The sequence below is a fragment of the Mustela lutreola genome, chromosome 1, assembly GCF_030435805.1.
Source record: "Mustela lutreola isolate mMusLut2 chromosome 1, mMusLut2.pri, whole genome shotgun sequence".
Taxonomy (NCBI): Eukaryota; Metazoa; Chordata; class Mammalia; order Carnivora; family Mustelidae; genus Mustela; species Mustela lutreola.
Window position 1 is genome coordinate 231079370 of NC_081290.1, and position 20699 is coordinate 231100068.

Consider the following 20699-nt stretch of genomic DNA (forward strand, 5'->3'; position numbering starts at 1 on the left):
GGAGATCTAGCTCCATTAGAGTTTCTGAATTTTTAAGAGAACCAGAATTCCAAAATTTTATGTAAACTCTGGTATTTTAAATAATACCATTTAAATAATTAAATAACTTTTAAATTTTTTTAAATGCCATGTTGGCCAGCATAAGTCTGAAAAATAGGCATACTAATGTGCTATCATTCTTACTGATAGATGTTGTAGTCAGTGATTGTAGGCAGCTTAGTGCTAAAGAGAGCCTTGAGTTTTTGAGAAGAATGGTAAATGTCCCTAGGGTTGCTCTATTATGGATGTGAGAATCTTGTGGTAAATTTGTGGTATTTGTGGATGGCATGGGTTTCTGAAAAGATGTGAAATCTTTAGGTGACAGAATGATGGTCTAGGAAAGCAGCAGAAAGGCACTTCCTTTATCCTGGCTAGTAAAAGAAATAGTTTCCATTACAGAAGACTTTGGAAAAATTGGGGCATTTTAAGAAAGAGATGTTCAGTTGAAGTGGTAAAGTAGTTTGTATAAATAGAAATCCTACAGGGCTCCATAAAGAGGTTGGCAGAGGAGTGAGCACAAGAGTGAACATGATTGGGGGAGGGGAGCATGACTGAGGTGGACAAGAATGATGGTCTGGAAGATGAATATAGGAGTATTTTGGGTGAAAGCAGAGGGGTTAGGAGTGGCAATCCCTTGAACTTGTAGGAATTGCTGGAACAGTATTTTATACCTTTAAAGTTTGACTCAAGCTCTTCCCTCTGCCTGGTATGTTTTACCTCAGTCTCCTCTCCCTCAGCCTTACCTATACCATTCATATTTAAGATTCCAAATCCAGATGTTTATGTTTCACTTCTGGAAACGGTGGCACTCCTTCCTCACCTCTGCCCCAGTTTCAGACCCCTTTTTCTCTTACTGCCTGATACACACCCTTATCTCAGAGTGAACCATTTTAAATTAAAATTTGTCTCTTTAAGGTCCTCTACAAGATACCGCCATCCTCTGGGTCAGGCTCCATGTTTTATTCATCTCTTTGCCTCAGGCAGGTAGCACAGAGCCTGGCACTAAGCTAGTATCAACAGATATTTGTTAATTGAGTAGAGGAGTTAGGCTGGCACATGTTTTGATTGTAAGATTGGTCTGGCAGGTACCTGGACTTACTTATCTCTTTAAGGTCACTGGTAGTATAGGCCTATGATCTGTTTTGTGATTGGTTTGGATCTGCTTAGAGAAAAAGCAAAACTCAGTAGCCAGACAGCAAGTCATTGTTAAGGCCATGGACATATGCCTTTATTCTCAGTGTCTTCTTTGTTTATAAAATATAGAGGCAGTTTTTTGGGAAATGATGAATGGTAAGGGAATACTTTCTGACATTTATATTAGGCAGCCAGGACTTTATGTGATGCTATTATAGTGATCACTACACAGAATATTTATCCTACTGCATTCCTGTCATTTGTCTTTGTAAAAAAATCTTGGTGGTGAATAGATTTAAAGGACTTTATGTTAACTGTTCAAGAACAAAATTCTCATCAAGACCCAAGTATATTTTATTGAGTCTGGACCTTGGCAGTTTCTCTGCACAAATTATCCCATTGACCTTTCGAGAGACATCTTGAAATATCTAACTTCAACCTTTCATCTTTGTTTTAGCCCCTTCATCATTATTTGACTTGGGCTGCTGGAACAATGCCTTCTGATTTCTCCCTCATTGTAATAGAACTTTCAACACCATTACTCTTTCTTTTGCAGTATATTCTTCAACTTCTTTCCTAAAGTTTTGCTTTAGACTCTATTTTTTTAGGCTTTGTTCTTCCATTAGGCTTTTCAGAGGACTGGAGAGCCATTTAATAGAGAACCTGGAGATGAGATGATAAAATAAACTTCAAGTGATTTCTTTTCATATTAATGTTTCTTCTTCTTTACCCTGTCTATATCCAGCATAGAACTAGGACCTTATTTTTCTTAAATAACCAACAATAAGGATGTAGAAGGTGGTGTTATTCTCTTATTCATCAGACATAATAATTAGATATTATTAAGCATTAAAGGCTTGTATGCCGAGTGTTTATTGTGCTGATTAGCCCATACAAAAATGAAAAAGACAAGTGCATGCCTTCAAGGAATTAACCTAATCAGGGTAGTGAATAAACTAAAGTTACAAATAACTCCTATAAGCTTTCTTAAAAAATCTTCAAATAGAATAATATACTTTCCTGATGGAGTTATATCATCACATGAGCTTCTCCATGTGAGCAACTTAGCATACCTTATGGCCTTTAGTAAAGAGTTCAATAAACGGGGGTTATATTGTTGGGTAGACACAGAAGAAGTGGAAACGTAAAGAAGGTAGTGGCCATGACATCTCTACCTGGGCACAGAGAAGTTTTCGCAGGGACGCCTGGTAACTTACTCGATTAAGCATCTGCCATCAGCTTAGGGATCAAGCCATAAGTCTGGCTCTCTGCTCAATGGGTAGTCTGCTTCTCCCTCTGTCTACCTACTCCTACCCCCCACTTGTCTTCTCTTTCTCAAATAAATAAAAATCTTTAAAGAATTAAAAACAAATTTTCACAAAGAAAGTAATACTGGAAGAAATTGCATATACAAGGCCTTAGGGAATGAAATGTAAGGTACATTGAGAGAATCTTAAGTGATTGGTATATCTGGGAGAGAGGAATGGAGGAGGAGAGCAAAGTAAGAGATGAGGCTTCTGCAGGAATTTGAACTTGATCCTACAAGGAATGGGGACTATTCATTTATATTAAGCAGGGAGTCTTAAAATTAGTCAATGCAGGGACGCCTGGGTGGCTCAGTTGGTTAAGCAGCTGTCTTCGGCTCAGGTCATGATCCCAGCATCCTGGGATCAAGTCCCACATCAGGCTCCTTGCTCGGCGGGGAGCCTGCTTCTCCCTCTGCCTCTGCTGCCACTCTGCCTGCCTGTGTGCTCGTGCTCTCGCTCGCTCTCTCTCTCTCTCTCTGATAAATAAATAAGTAAATAAATAAATAAATAAATAAATAAAAGCTTAAAAAAATAGTCAATGCAGAAGCAAATTTATGGTATATTACATGTATGTCTCTTTCAGGTCTCACTTGCCCTGGAGCCTCTGTCAGAAACTTATGATAGCTACAACCCTCTTCCATCCACCGATGTGAAAGAAAATGTGCTTTTATCTGAGCAGGAATTCAGAGAATATACTGAACCCAGCAGTAGCCAGTTTCTGGTTCCATCAAGGCCCCATAGGATGCCTACCACCAAAATTGATGGACAAGAGTTAGCAGCTAACAGTAGTAGATCAACCACTCCAAGGTAACCAGTCACCAGTCTTTCAGCTAACTCCCACTTCATAATTTCTGTTTTTTATTTGTGTTTGGATGAAATATTGAAAATAGTCGTTCATTCAGCAAACAACTATTAAGTACCCACTGTGTGCCTGGTCTAGTAACAAGTACTAGGCATAGAAATTAATAAGACACAATTCTTGTCTTTGGGGACTGCTCACAATCTGGTGGGGAGGCCATTGTACAGATAAATAAGTATAACTAAGTCATATACAGATGCCATGATAAATGCCCATGAGGGAAAAAGAGGGAAAGGGCAGTAGTTCATGAAACAGGCTGGAGTAAGAGCAATAAGTTAGTTTGGTTTTTTTAAAGATTTTATTTATTTATTTGACAGAAGGAGAACACAGGCAGGCAGAGCGGCAAAGGGAGGGAGAAGAGAGAGGCAAAGGGAGGGAGAAGCAGGCTCCCTGCGGAGCCAGATGCGGGGCTAGATTCCAGGACTCTGGAATCACAACCTGAGCCAAAGGCGGATGCTTAACTGACTGAGCCACCCAGGCACCCCTAGATTTTTATTTTAAATAATTACAAAGCATTTGCTTTGTGTTGGGCTCTGCACTAAGTTCTTTCTCTTTTTTCAAGATTTATTTATTTGAGAGAGAGAGGACACACACTTGCATGTGCACAAGTGAGGGGAGGGGCAGAGGGAGAGAATCTTCAAGCAGACTCCCTGCTGAGCACAGAGCCCAACATGGGGTTCAAGCTTATGACTTGAGATCATGACCTGGGCCGAAACCAAGAGTCAGACACTTAACTGACTGAGCCACCCAGGTGCCCCAGCTGAGCTCTCTATTTCATTGTCTCACTTCAGCCACAACCATACAACTGTAGATAAAACATGTATTTATTTCATTTGGGAGATGAAAAACAGATTTACAAAGTCGAAGCAGTTTACACTGCTATAAACTACTGATACACTTTCTGTCTCTGACAAAGTGAAATGTTACCACAGTAGGTAATATATTGCTAAAGTTCTCCTTTATTTTATAACAGGGGAAAGGACCACTTGTATTTTACAGAGAACTCTGATACAATAAAGGACTCTTTCTTCGGACTACACCACCATCTTAATTCAGGACGGAGTTTAGAGTCTATGACTCTGAAAGGCAAGGCCCCAAGGAAGCAGATGTCCCTTCTTAACAGTTCTGAATTCCAGCCTCAAATTAGGACAGTGGCCAAGAGTCACAGCGACTCATGCATTCTTTCTTCAAACAACCCCCCTACCAAGGACCTTCTTTCAGGTATGTATGTATTTGTGACAAGACTAAGCTATATTTATTGGGATTACTCTGCTTGTCAGCCGGTCTTCAAAGAGAACCAAGACTTCTGTTTGAAATAAATAACCAAATAAAAGTGAGTGATCTCACTAAAGTTCTGAATTGCTCACCATTTAGAGGCAGCTCTTTTAAACCAGTAAGTTACTTCTAAATAAATACTAGGTACTTAAAATTGTATGTTTAGGGAAGGAGCCATTTAAAATGAACCTGGATATGGGGGGAAAGTTTATCATAGAGAAATATTATTCTTTATTTTTTTCCCAAATAATTCAAGGCAAATATAGTTTTTATCCCATCAGGAGATACACTTGCACTCCTGTGCAGACGCTTGTACCAAATCTGCTTCATGTCCTGAAAATTCTTGGTCTCAGTGGGAACCTTCATTGCATAGCAACTGCTGATCTTAAGTCTGGGAATTAAATATGACTTACAGCTAAGCAGAAGTAGAAAGGTGTCAGTTTACTTGTATAAGGGCTTAAACTGAAATAAATCCAAATAGGATTATTTAGAGGTGATATTATAAAAGCAATTGAGATGCCTTATGTTATGTGTAATGCTCAACCATTTATCTCCGTGACATCAGGAGCATGATGGGGATTTGTCTCCATCCTCACTAGTAAATTTCCGAAGTAGAGTATCTGCAGCATTAGTAGAAAATTCTCTAAAATAACTATTTGGGTACAAAATTTACATTAGTAAGGATTTTTTTTTCATAAAGAAAGACATTCTGTTCATTTTTTTTTTCAACTGAAATGTCTGTGATCCTCTGTTTTTGAAAATATACTCTGATTACAATCTTTTTTATTTTTTAAATTTTATTTAAATTCAGTTATTTAACATATAGTGTATTATTAGTTTCATAGGTAGAATTCAGTGATTTATCAATTGCATTTAGCATCCGGTGCTCATTACATCAAGTGCCCTCCCTAATGCCCATCACCCAGGTTACCCCATCCCCCCCCACCTCCCCTCCAGCAACCTTTAATTTGTTTCCTATAGTTAAGAGTCTCTTAGATAGTGTATTAATTTTAACCTTCAGGGCAATCCTAGGCTACATTAACAAGAACAAATTGTTCCATTTTACTATACTGCTTGTACTTGTAAGCTCACACCTGCAATATTTTGCTTAGGTACCAGACTTTGAGAAAGATTATATGTTCACTCATTAAGCAGTTACTTATTTAGTACCTATCAAATGTCTGGCATTCTTCTAGGTTTCAGGAATACAGTAATTTAAATGAAAACAAAAATTTCTGCCCTATGGATCTTATATCCTAGATGGGAAGACCAATGATAAACTGGATAAATAAGTAACTATGTAGTGTTAGATGGTGATAATGGCAGTTGGAAAAAAAAAAAAATGAAGCAGGGCACATAAGAGGATGTTAGTTTTACATAGGTTGGCAAAGGAAAACCTCATTAAGAAGGTAATATGAGAGTAAAGATCTAAAGAAAATGAGTTCCTTTTAAGGAAAATAACTACGTTTATGAAAGGACTACTAAGAGATATTTATTTTCACAAGAGGCTACCATTTAGTGAGCATTCATTGTATGCTAACTACTATGCCAAGTGCCTTATACACATAATCTTACAAAAACCAAGTGAGGTAGGGATTGTTACCACCATTCTTTTTTTCTTTTTCTTTTTTTTTTTTTTTTAAGATTTTATTTGTTTATTTGACAGACAGAGGTCACAAGTAGGCAGAGAGGCAGGCAGAGAGAGAGAGAGAGGGAAGCAGGCTCCCTGCCGAGCAGAGAGCCCGATGCGGGACTCGATCCCAGGACCCTGAGATCATGACCTGAGCTGAAGGCAGCGGCTTAACCCACTGAGCCACCCAGGCGCCCTGTTACCACCATTCTAAAATGAAAACACAAGCTCAGAATTAGGAAGCTCCTGTCCTATCAAAGTGGAAGCTGCTCTTCAGCTCCAGTTAGACTCTAAGGTAAGGTCCTCTACTTTATCCTACTGTAAGTTCATTGTTTACCTAAGCCAGCCTTTTTTTTTTTTTTTCTTTTTTTCTTTTTTTCTTTTTTTCTTTTTTCCTTAAATCAAGATTTTGCTGGCCAACTGTTGAGGCCAAACAAAATATGACAAGTACAGCCCACGGACTGCCAGTGTGCAGCCTCTTCCCTGAGAGTTATGAGGATCAATTGGCTTACAGATGTAACAAGACAGATTATGACTCCGTCTGAGTTAATAATAACACCTGTGCAGAATGGGAAAGGACAGCTTCAAGAGGTAGTGGATTCTCTATCGCTGGAAAAGAGGAGCTAGCTAATCATCCTGTCAGGACTTTTACAGATTGTATTGAATCATCAAATGGACAGATAGGATCTTTTAAGATCCCTTCCAGCCACAAAACAGTGGAAGACTAAGTCGCTCATACTAGTAAGTAGGTCTAGAGCTGAGATTGTGAGAGGGATCTAACAAATACTTAAATATCTTCTTGGTCTTTATTGGACTGACATGACACCAGAAAAGGGGTACAGGGCTGAATTAGTGAACCAGCTAGCATTGATGAAACAAACTACACATCCTGCTTTTGAGAATTGGGTTTGGAATAGATAGCAAGGAGTTGGACCAAAAACCAGAAGCTGCACATCTTCTTGTGTTTAACAGGAGCTGTGCCCATGGCATGTGCGTAATAAACAAGGGAAACATTTGTCCTAAACCCACCTGGGTGCCTTCTTTGTGTTCAGGGAGTGATTATTGAGTTGAAGTACAGGTTGATGCCATGACAGCTCTTAGAGTGTAGGTACCAGCTTCCCTTGAGAAGGGAAGGTCAGAAGTTTTTTTGTTACCATGCCTCAAACTTTAGAAAAGCTTTTCCAAGAATGGCTGTTTCAACAGCCAGACCACTTGGAGGCTAGTGGATGGACCACCTGTGCTCAAATTTGTCCTACTTGATTTCCTCAATGTTTATTTCCTTTTTAAAACCTGCTTTTGGAAAGTATCTTAAGTACTTTTTACCATTTAGATGTAAATGACTGTTTAAGTCCCTTTTGAAATATTACCATTCCCAGAGGAATTTTTTTTTTAAATGAGATAAAAACTTCAAGCCCAATTTAATTCAAGAAGTAACTTTTGAGTGAGTCAAAACAAAACACTAGTCTTTTAGATCAGTCATTGTTTTGAGTATTGGGGTTGCAGTGATAAATAAAATATAGTCTTTGACCTTAAGGAATTCAGTCTAGTAAAGGAAACTGACTCTAAAGCAGATACAGTACAATTATGTCTGATATAAGCAACAGTGGAAGAACATTTTATTAAATGCCTGATATATACTAGGCACTGTATGAGACACTGATGATACAAAAATCAACAAGGACCAATCCCTTGTCTCAAAGTTCATTGGATGAAATAGACAATTATAATACCGAGTGATAAATTATTTGATAGAATTAAATACCCAGAGCTTTGAGAATACGAAGGAAGTGTTGTGTTTAAGGAGTTGAAGATAGTTGGGTATGGTTAAGGTACCAAGGATATTATCTCTCCAAAAACATTTTGAGTATTTATAGAAAAGCCAGTTTTCCTCATGGTTCTGAAGTCAAGTGAGGTTTATTATCAACACAGCTTGTTATTATCCACTTTACTCATAAAACATTTGAATGTGCCCACCTCATTTGAGGAACTTTATATTGAGTAAAGCCAAGAGCCAACTAGAAACTAAAAGAAGGTTTCTGGTCACATAGCAATCTTCAGCCAAATTTCTAATGCTAGCAAGACCATGTTTTCCTTACCCTTTCTCATTGAGTAAACAAGATAGCCATTTTTTGGCTGAATCTCAGAGATTAAAAAGAAAAAAAAAAAAAAAAAAAAAACGGGTGCCTGGGTGACACAGTTGTTTAAGCATCTGCCTTCGGCTTCGGTTTTGATCCCCAGACCCTGGCTTCCTACTTATTGGGGAGTCTGCTTCTCCCTCTTCCTCTGCTGCTTCACCTGCTTGTGCTCTCTCTCTCTCTGTCAAATAAATAAATAAAATCTTAAATAAAAAATACAATGAATTCTGAATGAATTTGTGCAGCCATTATTTACATAGAAATAAGTTAATGTATATTAAGTGAAAAACAATTTTAAAACGGTATACATGTTTTTGCAAAAGAGGAAATCTATATATAAATACATGTATATTTATGCATAGATTTTAAAAACTATAACAATATTCCAGAGTAGTAGCATTAATGGACATACTAGTTTTCTGTTGCTGCATGACAAATTACCACAAATTTAATGGGTTAAAACAACATCCATTTATTAGCTCACAGTTCTGTGGCTCAGAAGTCCAACAAGGTATGGTTAGGTTTTCTGCTTAAGGTATCGGATATCAACCAAGCTAAATTCTCATCTGTAAGTGCTGGGGGAAAATGCAGTCCCAATTTCATTCTTGTTGACTAAATTCAGTTCCTTGCAGTTATAGGACTAAGGTCCCATTTCCTTGCTATCAGCTGCAAGCCACTGTTAGCTTCCTAAAGGCCACCTGCATCTCTTTCCATGTGGTCCCTTCCATCTTCAAGACAGTGATGATACATTAAATCTTTCTCGTGCTTCAAATCTCTTTTGTCATAACCTGCAAATGGCCAGAGAAAACTCTGCTAAAAGGTTTGGACTACCAAAATGATCTCCCTATCTTAAGATTGACTGATTTGGAACTGATTTTACATCTGTAAAATCCCTTTAAAGCAGTACCTTTAGATGAGTGTTTTAATCAGAGAGAAGATATATGAGTCGGGAATCTTGGGGAGAACTATCTTAGAATTCTGAATGGTTGATCTTTATTTTCTTTTAATTTAGTTGTATTGTCACTGAATATGTGATATTTCAGGGTTTTTTGTTTTTTTTTTTTTTTTTTTTTACTTTGTAAGCTATATTTTGAATTCTTTGTACTAACAAATGTTGATGTTTATGGATCTTCTTGGCTTCTTTTTTTTTTTTTTCTTGGCCTGACCACCGTATCATCATCATCATCTCCTCCTCCTCCTCCTCCACCTCCTGTACCTCCTCTTCTTCCTCCCTCTTTCTTGAGAGGGAGTGCATGTGTGCATATGTGTGCAGGACAGGGGGCTGAGGGGTGGGGGAACAGAGAGAGAATCCAAAGCGGTCTCCATGCCCAACACAGGCTCGAGGTGGGGCTCCATCCCACAACCCTGAGATCATGATCTGAGCAGAAACCAAGAGTTGGACATCCACCCAACCGACTGAGCCCAGGGGTCCCTATATCTTCTTTCGTTTTAGAAGCTATAAAACTCTAGACTAAGAGAATGGACAGTTGGTGTCTAGTCTCAGTTACCTCCAAAGCAACTGCAGAACCTCAAGGGAAAAATACTTCCCACTGTTCCTTGGAATAATGCCACTGGCCCTAAGCTTTTTAAAAGATGTCTAAGAACTAAAGTGGGGTTATATGTAGTAGTATAGTGATTAAAATCATAGGATGTGGAGCACCGAGCTGGGACACTTTGGTGGAGCATGAAACTCTTGATTTCAGGGTTGTGAGTTTGAGCCCTGCACTGGGTGTGGAGATTACTGAAAAAGCTAAAGTCTTAAAAAATAATAACAATAAATAAAATTATAGGCTGTGATCGTTCTGGTTATACAGTGTGTATAACTTGAGCAAGTTACATATCCTCTCTGCCTCAATTTTCTTAATCTAGAAGATGAAATAGTAGTATCCATCTCAGAGAATCGTTAGGAGGAATAAACGAGTGAATATATTTAATTTAATATACACAGAGTAGTGCCCAGCATGTGTTTAAGAGTTCAGTAAATTATTATTGCTGTTGTTATTATTATTTTTACTCAGGGATGGGTAAATTTTATCAGAAAGTCTGAAGACTTCATCCTAGCTTCTCTATTAACCTGCTGTATCATCTTAGACAAGTCATGGACATTTTTTGGCATTCTTTATAAAAGTATGAATTTGGAATAGGTAAACACTGTAGCTTCTTAAAGTTATAACTGGTATAGCTGTTAGTGTTTTTTGGTGACATTAATAGTGACATTAACTATTACAAGTAATAGAATACAGTATGATCTCTGGATATAAAAATAATTATGTAGACATTATTAACTTTAATATGTATAAAAAACAATTGGAAAAGTCAGTGCATTCATGTAATGATTCCCATTGTATAACAACTCTGGAGAGACTGACCTCCCTCCAGAACAAACTCCATTCACTGCTGTAATGCCAGCATTTGAAACAGTCCTCTCAAATAAATGAATAAATAAATAAATAAATAAAAATAAAACAGTCCTCTCATAGAAGTTCTGTAAACTGTTTATTGTAAAGTGAGTGTCCTCAAGAAATTCTCAAACTAGTGGGAAAAGCAAACAGGTAGGTCATTACAATATGCTAAGTCTTATAATATGTTAAGTCTTGTCAGAGATAGAAAGGTGCTGAATATTGGAGGTATTGCTGTTGGATTTTAGATTTTCCATGTTCTGCTTTTGCCTTCTTCAGCACTGTTAGAACAAGGTGATAAACTGCGTAATGCCATGGTGATCTCTACAATGAAATCAAGCCCAGATACTAGCATGTTGTTGGATGAAGTTCATCCTCCTATGAAGGAAGATTTTCTTAAAGCCTCAACACAGTAAGTTACAGAATAAAGATGATTCCTAACAGTTCATTTCTTAATTGTTGCTAATGTATATTTTTTGTTAAGTTATAGACTTATTCAGCAAATAATTCTTAATGTGGTGAAAAGGAAGCCTAAACTAGGAGTTTATATACTCACAATCTAGACATAGTACTGGTACTTGCTAAATGTGTAAATAATTAAATTCTTTGCTCCCTGTGAACTGGCAGGCTTATACGTATAATGGAGATATTCTTTCCTAACTCTCTTACAGACATGAAATTAGAATCTAAGGTAGAAAAGGGTTTTGTAAATTGTGAACTTTTGTATATATTTAAGGTTGTTATGTCTGAAGGATGTTAAGTGTTCCATGTTGAATCATCTCCATGTACTATCTCTTAGTTCAGTTAATTCTGATTTAGATTTTTCCTGTATATTAGCCACTCAGAAAAGTACTTTTCCACACCACAGAATCAAAGCCCTGTCTAGGGACCAGTTTAAAGACCACATAACAGATCACCTCCTCCCTCCAACTGAGAATACATTTTGGAAACATGACACAAAAGATGATACCAGAGCTATCCAGCTGCTATTGGGCAGGTAAGGACTTTTAACTATCTTTCTCCTTTTTAAATTCTTCCTTCAATTCATTGTGTATATTGGTTAACAGATTTATCTTCTGAAAGCAATACTTGCGTGGAGTAGCCAAGTCATTCCCTTGGTTACTCATTGCATACTAAATAAAAATCACTATTTATTACCTACTAAGTAAAAATCTAGTCTTTAGCCTTTTATTCTTAGCTTCACTTACAGAATGGTCTCCAGCCCACCTTTCCATTCTTATCTCCCAACTTTATCTTCATCACCATTATTAGGGTATAATTTTAAAAACTCAGATTTTAGGGGCTTCTGGGTGGCTTAATTGATTAAGTGCCCAATTCTTGGTTTCAGCTCAAGGAACCATCTCAGGATTTTGAGATCGAGCCCCGTGTTGGGCTCCATCACATCAGGGAGCCTGCTTGAGATTCTTTATCTCTCTCTCTCCCTCTGCTCTCCCTCCAACGCTCTCTCTTTCAAATAAATAAATTTTTTAAAAACCTCAGATTTTAAGCAAACACAAGTTAATTCAGGGTCTTAGTATGTCTCTTATATAGCCTATGTTGCCTATGTAATTAGGCAGAAAAAAAAATAAGAGGCATCCAAATTGGGAAGGAAGAACAACTATATTCACAGATGACATGATCTGGTATGTAGAAAATCCTAAAAAATCCACTAAAAAAAGTTAGAACTAATAAATTCTGGAAGATTGCAGGATATGAGATCAATACACAAAAACCAATTGTATTTCTATATACTTGCAATGAGCAATCCAAAAATGAAATTAAGAAAAAATTCCATTTATAATAGCAGTAATAAGAACACTTAGGAAAAATTTAACAAAAGAAGTGTAAAACATAAACTCTGCAACTACAAGACATTATTATTAAAAGAGATTATGCTGAGTGAAATAAGTCAAGCAGAGAGAGTCAATTATCGTATGGTTTCACTTATTTGTGGAACATAACAAATAGCATGGAGGACATGGGGAGGTAGGAGAAGGGAGTTGGGAGAAATTGGAAGGGGAGGTGAACCATGAGAGACTATGGACTCTGAAAAACAATCTAAGGGTTTTGAAGGGGTGGGGGGTGGGAGGTCGGGGTACCAGGTGGTGGGTATTATAGAGGGCACAGATTGCATGGAGCACTGGGTGTGGTACAAAAATAATGAATACTGTTAAATGCTGAAAATAAAAAATTTAAAAAAAAGAAATTTTAAAAGATCTAAATAAGTATAAAAATCCCAAGTTCATGATTCAGTGCAATCCCTATCAGTATTGTAGCTGACTTCTTTGTAGAAATTAATAAACTGATTCTAAAATTCCTGTGAAATTGCAAGGGACCCAGAATAGCCCAAACAGTCTCAAAAAAGAGAAAATTAGGGGGATTCACACTTCCTTTATTTTTAAAGATTTTTTTATTTATGGGGGGAGGTACAGAAGATAAGATGGTCTTAAGCAGACTCCACATTAAATAAGGAGCCAGACGTGTGGCTTAATCTCACTACCCTGAGATCCCAAACGGAGCCAAAACCAAGAGTCGAATGCTTAACTGACTGCACCACCCAGGTGCCATTCACACTTCCTTATTTTAAAACTTAGTACAAAGAAATAACAGGTCCATTTGGTACTGATATAAGGTCAGACATATAAATTAATGGAATAGAAATGAGCTTATAAATAAACCTATGTCAGACAAACCACGAGAGACTCTGGACTCTGGGAAACAAGCTGAGGGTTACAGAATGGAAGGGAGTGGAGGGTAGGTGTGGCCGGGTGATGGGTATTAAGGAGGGCATGTATAGTGAAGAGTACTGGGTGCTATATGCAACTAATGAATCATTGAACACTACATCAAAAACTAATGATGTATACTGTATGGTGGCTAACTGAACATAATGGAAGGAAGGAAGGAAGAGGAATGGAGGGAGTAAGGAAAGAAGGAGGAACCTATGTCTGTGGTTGACTAATACAAGGATATCAAGACCAATTTGTGAGGAATAGTCTTTTCAACAAATACTATTGGGACAACTGGCCAGCTACATGCCAAAAAATGAAGTTGGATTATTATCTTAAACCGTATACAAAAAACTCAAAATGGATGAAATGGCTAAATGGAAGAGCTAAAACTGTATAGCTCTTAGCAGAAATATAGAGGTAAATTTTTATGTCCTTGGATTCAGAAAAAGATTCTTTAAAATGACACCAATGGGTTAAAGCCTCTGCCTTCGGCTCAGGTCATGATCCCAATGTCCTGGGATCAAGCCCCACATCGGGCTCTCTGCTCAGCACTCTCTGCTCAGCAGTGAGCCTGCTCCTCCCCCCTACTCTGCCTGCCTTTCTGCCTACTTGTGATCTCTATCTGTCAAATAAATAAAATCTTTAAAAAAAAAAAAATGACACCAACAGGACAAGCAACAAAAAAACCCAGATAAATTAGAGTTAATTAAAATAAAAAATGTTTGTGCTTCAAAGGACATTGTTAAGAAAGTAAAAGGACCATAGAATGGAAGAAAATATTTGCAAATCTCATAAAGGATTTATATCTAAAGTATATAAAGAATTCATACAACTTAATAATTAAAGGACCAGTCATTCAATTAAAAATATGGGCAAAGGATCGAAATAGAGATTTTTCCCAAGAAGATAGTGAAATGGCTAATATATGCATGAAAAGATGTCAGCACCATTAGTTGTCAGGGAAACACATATCACCACAGTGAGATACCACTTCATAAGCACCAGGATGGCTTGAATCAAAAAATCAGGTAGTTTAAAAAAAAAAAAAAAAAATCAGGTAGTAAAATTGGTGAGGATGTGGACAATTTGGAACCTTCATACCGTGCTTACAGCAGTGTAAAATGGTATACTACTTCGGAAAATAGTTCACCACTTTCTCAAACTGTTATATGTAGAGTTAACATATAACATATAACTCTAACATATGTAGAGTTAACATGTGACCTAGCAATTCAGCTCTTAGATATACACCAAAGTGAAATAAAAGCTACATCCATGCAAAAACATGTACATGAATTTCCATAGCAGCAGCATTCATTATAGTTAAAATGTTCATGAGATGAATGAATGAAAAAAAAAGTAATATATTCATAAAATCTAATATTATTTGGCCAGAAAATGTAATAAATTACTGATAACATGCTCTAGCATGGACGAACATTGAAAATATGTCAATGAAAGAAGCTAGTCACAAAAGAGAACATATGGGACGCCTGGGTGGCTCAGTTGGTTAAGCAGCTGCCTTTGGCTCAGGTCATGATCCCGGCGTCCTGGGATCGAGTCCCACATCGGGCTCCTTGCTCCGCAGGGAGCCTGCTTCTCCCTCTGACTCTGCCTTCCACTCTGTCTGCCTGTGCTTGCTCTCACTCTCTCTCTGTCTCTTACAAATAAATAAATAAAATCTTGAAAAAAAAAAAAAAACTTTAAAAAAAAAACAAAAACAAAAGAGAACATATTTTGTGAGTCCATTTATATGAAACATACAAAATAGACAAATCTAGAGAAAAGAAAGTAGATTAGTGGGTTCTTTATTCCTGAGTATGATGGGAGGGTAAGTGATAATAGCTAATGGATAGTTTCTTTTTAAGGTTTTAAAGTGACTCTGGTGATGGTTGTTCATATCTGTAAATATACAAAAAAACTAACTGAATTACTCACTTTAAGTGAGTGAATTGTATCTTATGTAAATTATGTCTAAATGAAACTTTTTTTAAAACCCCCAGTGTAGTACTATATAGTCAAGAGGGAACCTCTACATCCTGACTTCTTAAAGAGTGAAGGATTTGGACCCCACATTTAGCCTCAACTTTTAAGCCTCCCACTAGAGGTATGGGCTCCCAAAACACTTAATTCGAAAGCCAGTGTGACTCATAATAATACACACTTTCCCAGCTGCTATTTGGGGTTCAGCTTCCAATCAGAGTGCATCTAGGCACTGACTTTGATCCTCCTGTTTGGGACACTGATGGGTCTTTGCATGGCCTCAACTACTGGGATCTACTAAGGACAATGGAGGAGGCTTGGAAATCAGAAAAATTTATGAGGAGGTAGGGGCTTGGGAGCCAAACTAATTGCTGAGGTTTATCTCCTACTGTCAAGAATAGAAACAGGTCAGAACTGTCTGTTAGGATATTATGACAGGACTGAGACAGGTAACTGTTTTGTCTAATATGCAGAATTCAACAGAGAAAGTCAAAGAAAATGAAGAAACAAAAGAATATGTTCCAAACAAAAGGACAGAATAAATATCCAGAAATAGACCTTAGGAAAGCAGAGATAAGTGAGTTACCTGACAGAGAATTAGAAATAACAGTCATAAGGAGTACCAAACTGGGGTGCCTGGGTGGCTCAATGGGTTAAAGCTAAAGCCTCTGCCTTCGGCTCAGGTCATGATCTCGGGGTCCTGAGATTGAGCCCTGCATCAGGCTCTCTGCTCAGCATGGAGACTGCTTCTCCCCCCCACCCCCTGCCTGCCTCTCTGCCTACTTGTGATCTCTGTCTGTCAAATAAATAAAATCTTTTTTTTTTTAAAGATTTTATTTATTTATTTGACAGACAGAGATCACAAGTAGGCAGAGAGGCAGGCAGAGAGAGAGAGAGAGGAGGAAGCAGGCTCCCTGCTGAGCAGAGAGCCCAATGCGGGACTCGATCCCAGGACCCTGAGATCATGACCTGAGCCGAAGGCAGCGGCTTAACCCACTGAGCCACCCAGGCGCCCCAAATAAATAAAATCTTTAAAAAGAAAAAGTACCAAACTAATTATAGAGCTAAAGAACACAATAACTCACTGAAAAATTTGAGAGGGGTTCAACAGCAGACTAGATCAGTGGGAAGAAAGAATCAGCAAACTCAAAAACAAAGCAGTGGAATTCAGTCAAGAGATACAAAAAGAAAAAAGAATGAAAAGGAGTTTAGATCGCATAAGGGACTTACGAGAAATCAAGAGACCAGTATACACATTATAGGGGTCCCAGAAGAAGAAGGTGAGAGAGAGAGAAAAGAGCAAAAATAGTCAAAGAAATAATGGCTGAAAATTTCCCTAGCCTGAGGAAAGAAACAGACATCCAGAATCAGGAATCCCAGAGAGTTTTAAGTTAGATGAATCAAAGGAGACCCATACTGCAGCACAAGATAATTAAATTGTCAAAGGTTAAAAGGAGAGAATCTTAAAAGTAGAGAGCAAAAAGCAACTTGTTCCTGGCAGGGGATACCCCATAAGACTTTTTAGCAGATTTCTCAGCAAAACCTGTAAACTAGAGGTGCCTGGGTGGCTCAGTCAGTTAAACGTCCATCTCGTGATTTCAGCTCAGGTCATGATCTCAGAGTCATGAGATCAAGCCCAGTGTCAGGCTCCACACACAGTGGGGAGTCTGCTTGAGATTCTCTCTCTCTCCCTCTGCCCCTCCCCTGCCTCTCTCAAATAAATAGATAAGTCTTTAGAAAGAACAACAGAAGAAAAACCTGCAGACCAGAAGGCAGTGGGATTATATATTCGAAAGTGCTGAAAGAAAAAAAACTGCCAGCCAAGAATACTGTATCTGGCAAAGCTGTCCTTCAGAATGGAAGGGAAGATAAGGAATTTTCCAGATAAACAAAAACTGAAGGACTTAATGACCATTAGACTAACCTTACAAAAAAACATTAAAGGAAATTCTTCAAGCTGAAATAAAAAGATGCTAAGCAGTAACAAGAAAACATACAAAATTCTAAAACTCATGGCTAAAGGTAAATATATAGTTAAACTGAGAATACTGTAATACTACAATGGTGATGGTTAATTCACTTATAAATCTAATATGAAGGTTAAAAGACAAAATATTAAAAATAAATTTAACTATAATAACTGGTTAATGGATACATGATATAAAGCTACAAACTGTGACATCAAAAATTGAAAATGAGGTAGGGGAACTTTTGTGTGTGTTGGTATATCACCCTAAAAGAGGCTGTTATTTATAAATATGTAAGCCTCATGGTAACCACAGAGCAAAAGTGTATAGTAAAATATCTAAAATATAAAGGAATTAAAACATGCCACTCCAGTGAATCACCAAAACACAAAGGAAGAGAACAAGAAAGGAACTACAAATCAACCAGGAAGCAGTTAACAAAATGATACTAGTAAGTTCATGCCTATCAATAATTGTTTAAAATGTAGATAGAAAGTCTCCAACCAAAAGACAGAGAGTACTCAATGGGTAAAAAAATAAGACCCAACTATATGCAGCCTGCAGGAGACTTTAAGGATTTATAAGCTCAAAATGAAAGGATTTCATGCAAGTGGAAACCAAGGGAGAGTATGGGGTAGCTATTCTTAGGTCAGACAAATAGACTTTAAGCCTAAAACTATAACAAGAGGTAAAGAAAGTCATGATATAATGATAGTTGGTCAATTCCTCAAGAGGATATAAATGTAAATATTGATGCAGCCAAATACATAAAGCAAATGTTAGTAGATCTGAATGGAGAGACAACAACACAATAAAGTAGGGAACTTTAAATCCCACATCCCACAATGGATAGATCATCCAGACAGAATATCAGTAAGAAAATCCTGGACTTAAAAGACGCAAACCAGATGGACCTGATATACATATATAGAACTTTCCACCTAATAGCAGCAAAATACATATTTTTCTCACGCACACATAGAAATTCTCTGTGATCATAAACTGGGCCATAAAATAGTTATTAATACATTTAAGGAGATTAAAATAGTAGGCATTTTTTTCTGACCACAGTAGTATGAAATTAAAAATCAATTACAAAAAGAAAACTAGAAAATTTACAAGTGTATGGAAATTAAACAACATGTTCCTGAACAACCAGTGGGTCAAAGAAGAAATCAACAGGGAAATCAAAGTAACTTGAGACAGAGGAAATTGGAAACACAATGTACCTAAAGTTACGGGATGCAGCAAAAGCAGACCTATGAAGAAAATCAATAGCATAAGTGTGTTTATTAAAAAATAAGAAAGATCTCAAGTAAAATAACTAAATTTATATCTCAGGGAACTTAGAGAAAGAACAGACTAAGCCCAAAGTTGGTGGAAGGAAAGAACAAAAATCAGAGTGGAAATAAATGAAATAAACTACAAAGAATATAAAAGATCAATGAAACTAAGAGTTGGGGTTTTTTTGAATAGATAAACTATTAGACTTATGAAGACAAAAAGAGAGGACTTAAAATTATAAATGAAATCGGAGATATTATAACTGATACCAGGGAAGTACAATCATAAGAAACTACCCTGAAAAATTATATGCCAACAAATTGGAAAACCGAGAAGAAATTGGTAAATTCCTGGAAATATACAGCTGTCAAAACTGCATTATGCAGAAATAGACACCTGAGCAGACTGATTACTAGTAAGAAGATTAAATGAGTAATCAAAAATCGCCTAGCAAATTGAAGTCTGAAACTAGATGGCTCCACTAGTGAGTTCTAGTTCTTCATGTAAAGAACTAGTATCAATCCTTCTCAATCTCTTCCAAAACACAGAAGAGGAGGGAACACATCCAAACTCATTTCACAAGGCCAGCATTACCTTGCTGCTAAAGCCAGACAAAGATGCTACAAGAAAAGAAAATTATGGGCTAGTATCCCTGATGAACATAGATGCAAAAGTCTTAAGCAAAGTAGCAAATAAGCTCAACAGTACATTAAAATGATCATATACCATGATCAAGTAGAATTTGTTCCAGGGATGCAGAAACAGTTCAACAGCCACAAATCAGTAAGTGTGATACACTGTATTAACAAAAAGAAGCATAAATGTCATATGATCCTCTCAATAAATGCAGAAAAAGCATTTGATAGAATTCAATACCCATTCACGGTAAAACCTCCCAACAAACTGTGTATAGAACCAGTGTACCTTGGGCGCCTGGTGGCTCAGTCAGTTAAGCATCTGACTCTTAGTTTGGGCTCAGGTCATGCCTCAGGGTCCTGAGATCAAGCTCTGGCTCAGGCTCCATGATCTCTCATTCTCTCTTTCCAGAATAAATAAAATCTTAAAGGGCGGGGGCAGTGTACCTCAACGTAATAACAAAGGCCATAAATCACTAGCCCACAACAAACATCATAGTTAATGATGAAACACTGAAAGCTTTTCCTATAAGATTAGAAACAAAAGATGCAGGGCGCCTGGGTGGCTCAGTGGGTTAAAGCCTCTGCCTTCGGCTCAGGTCATGATCCCAGAGTCCTGGGATCGAGCCCTGCATCAGGCTCTCTGCTTGGCGGGGAGCCTGCTTCCTCCTCTCTCTCTCTCTGCCTGCCTCTGCCTACTTGTGATCTATCTGTCAAATAAATAAATAAAATCTTTAAAAAAAAAAAAAAAGAAACAAAAGATGCTTGCTCTCACCATTTTAACTCAGCATGGCCTTTTAATGTGTTATAGACAGTAGAATAAGTTCAAAGAACTTAACTGAAAAAAAAATTAAATGGGGAGGACTGAATACTGAACAGTGGTGATCTTGGTAACTTCAAAGGTGTGCAGTGGAGGGAAAAAAGACGTAACCAAGTGAGGGGTAACTATAAATAGCAAGTGATTGTTATGTAAAATGCCAAGAAGTAAAGCTTCAAAAAGGAACAGTGCTCTGGAGCTAGAGATGCCCTGTGTTTGGGAAGTTGTTAGTTGGGTTGTAGCAGTTAGAGAACTATTCTTACCTTTGAGAGAGAGATTTCTGTAGATCAGTAGTTGTCAACTGAGGGGCAGTTTTCTCCTACTCCCAGCCCCATGGCACATTTTATAATGTCTAGAGGGGTACAAAATGTACAGGATAGCTCCCAATGACCAAGAATTATCTGACCGACCGTTGAAGTAGTGCTAAATTTGAGAAACCCTGCTTTAGATTTTAAAAAGTGAGAAAAGGAACATTTATTGAGTATCTGTTTCTTCCAAGAAAT

At 37.5% G+C, this 20699-nt stretch overlaps 1 protein-coding gene across 6 annotated transcripts in view; it reads left to right on the forward strand.

Annotated features, from left to right (window-relative positions):
- Positions 1–20699, forward strand: part of C2CD3 (C2 domain containing 3 centriole elongation regulator) — a 155874-nt gene that overhangs the window by 20857 nt on the left and 114318 nt on the right. For all 6 annotated transcript variants that reach the window (XM_059132807.1, XM_059132820.1, XM_059132789.1 and 3 more), the window contains exons 4-7: positions 3064–3287; positions 4313–4560; positions 11058–11190; positions 11647–11775. In XM_059132807.1, coding sequence (XP_058988790.1) covers positions 3064–3287; positions 4313–4560; positions 11058–11190; positions 11647–11775 — 734 coding nt within the window. The remainder of the gene's footprint in view (positions 1–3063; positions 3288–4312; positions 4561–11057; positions 11191–11646; positions 11776–20699) is intronic.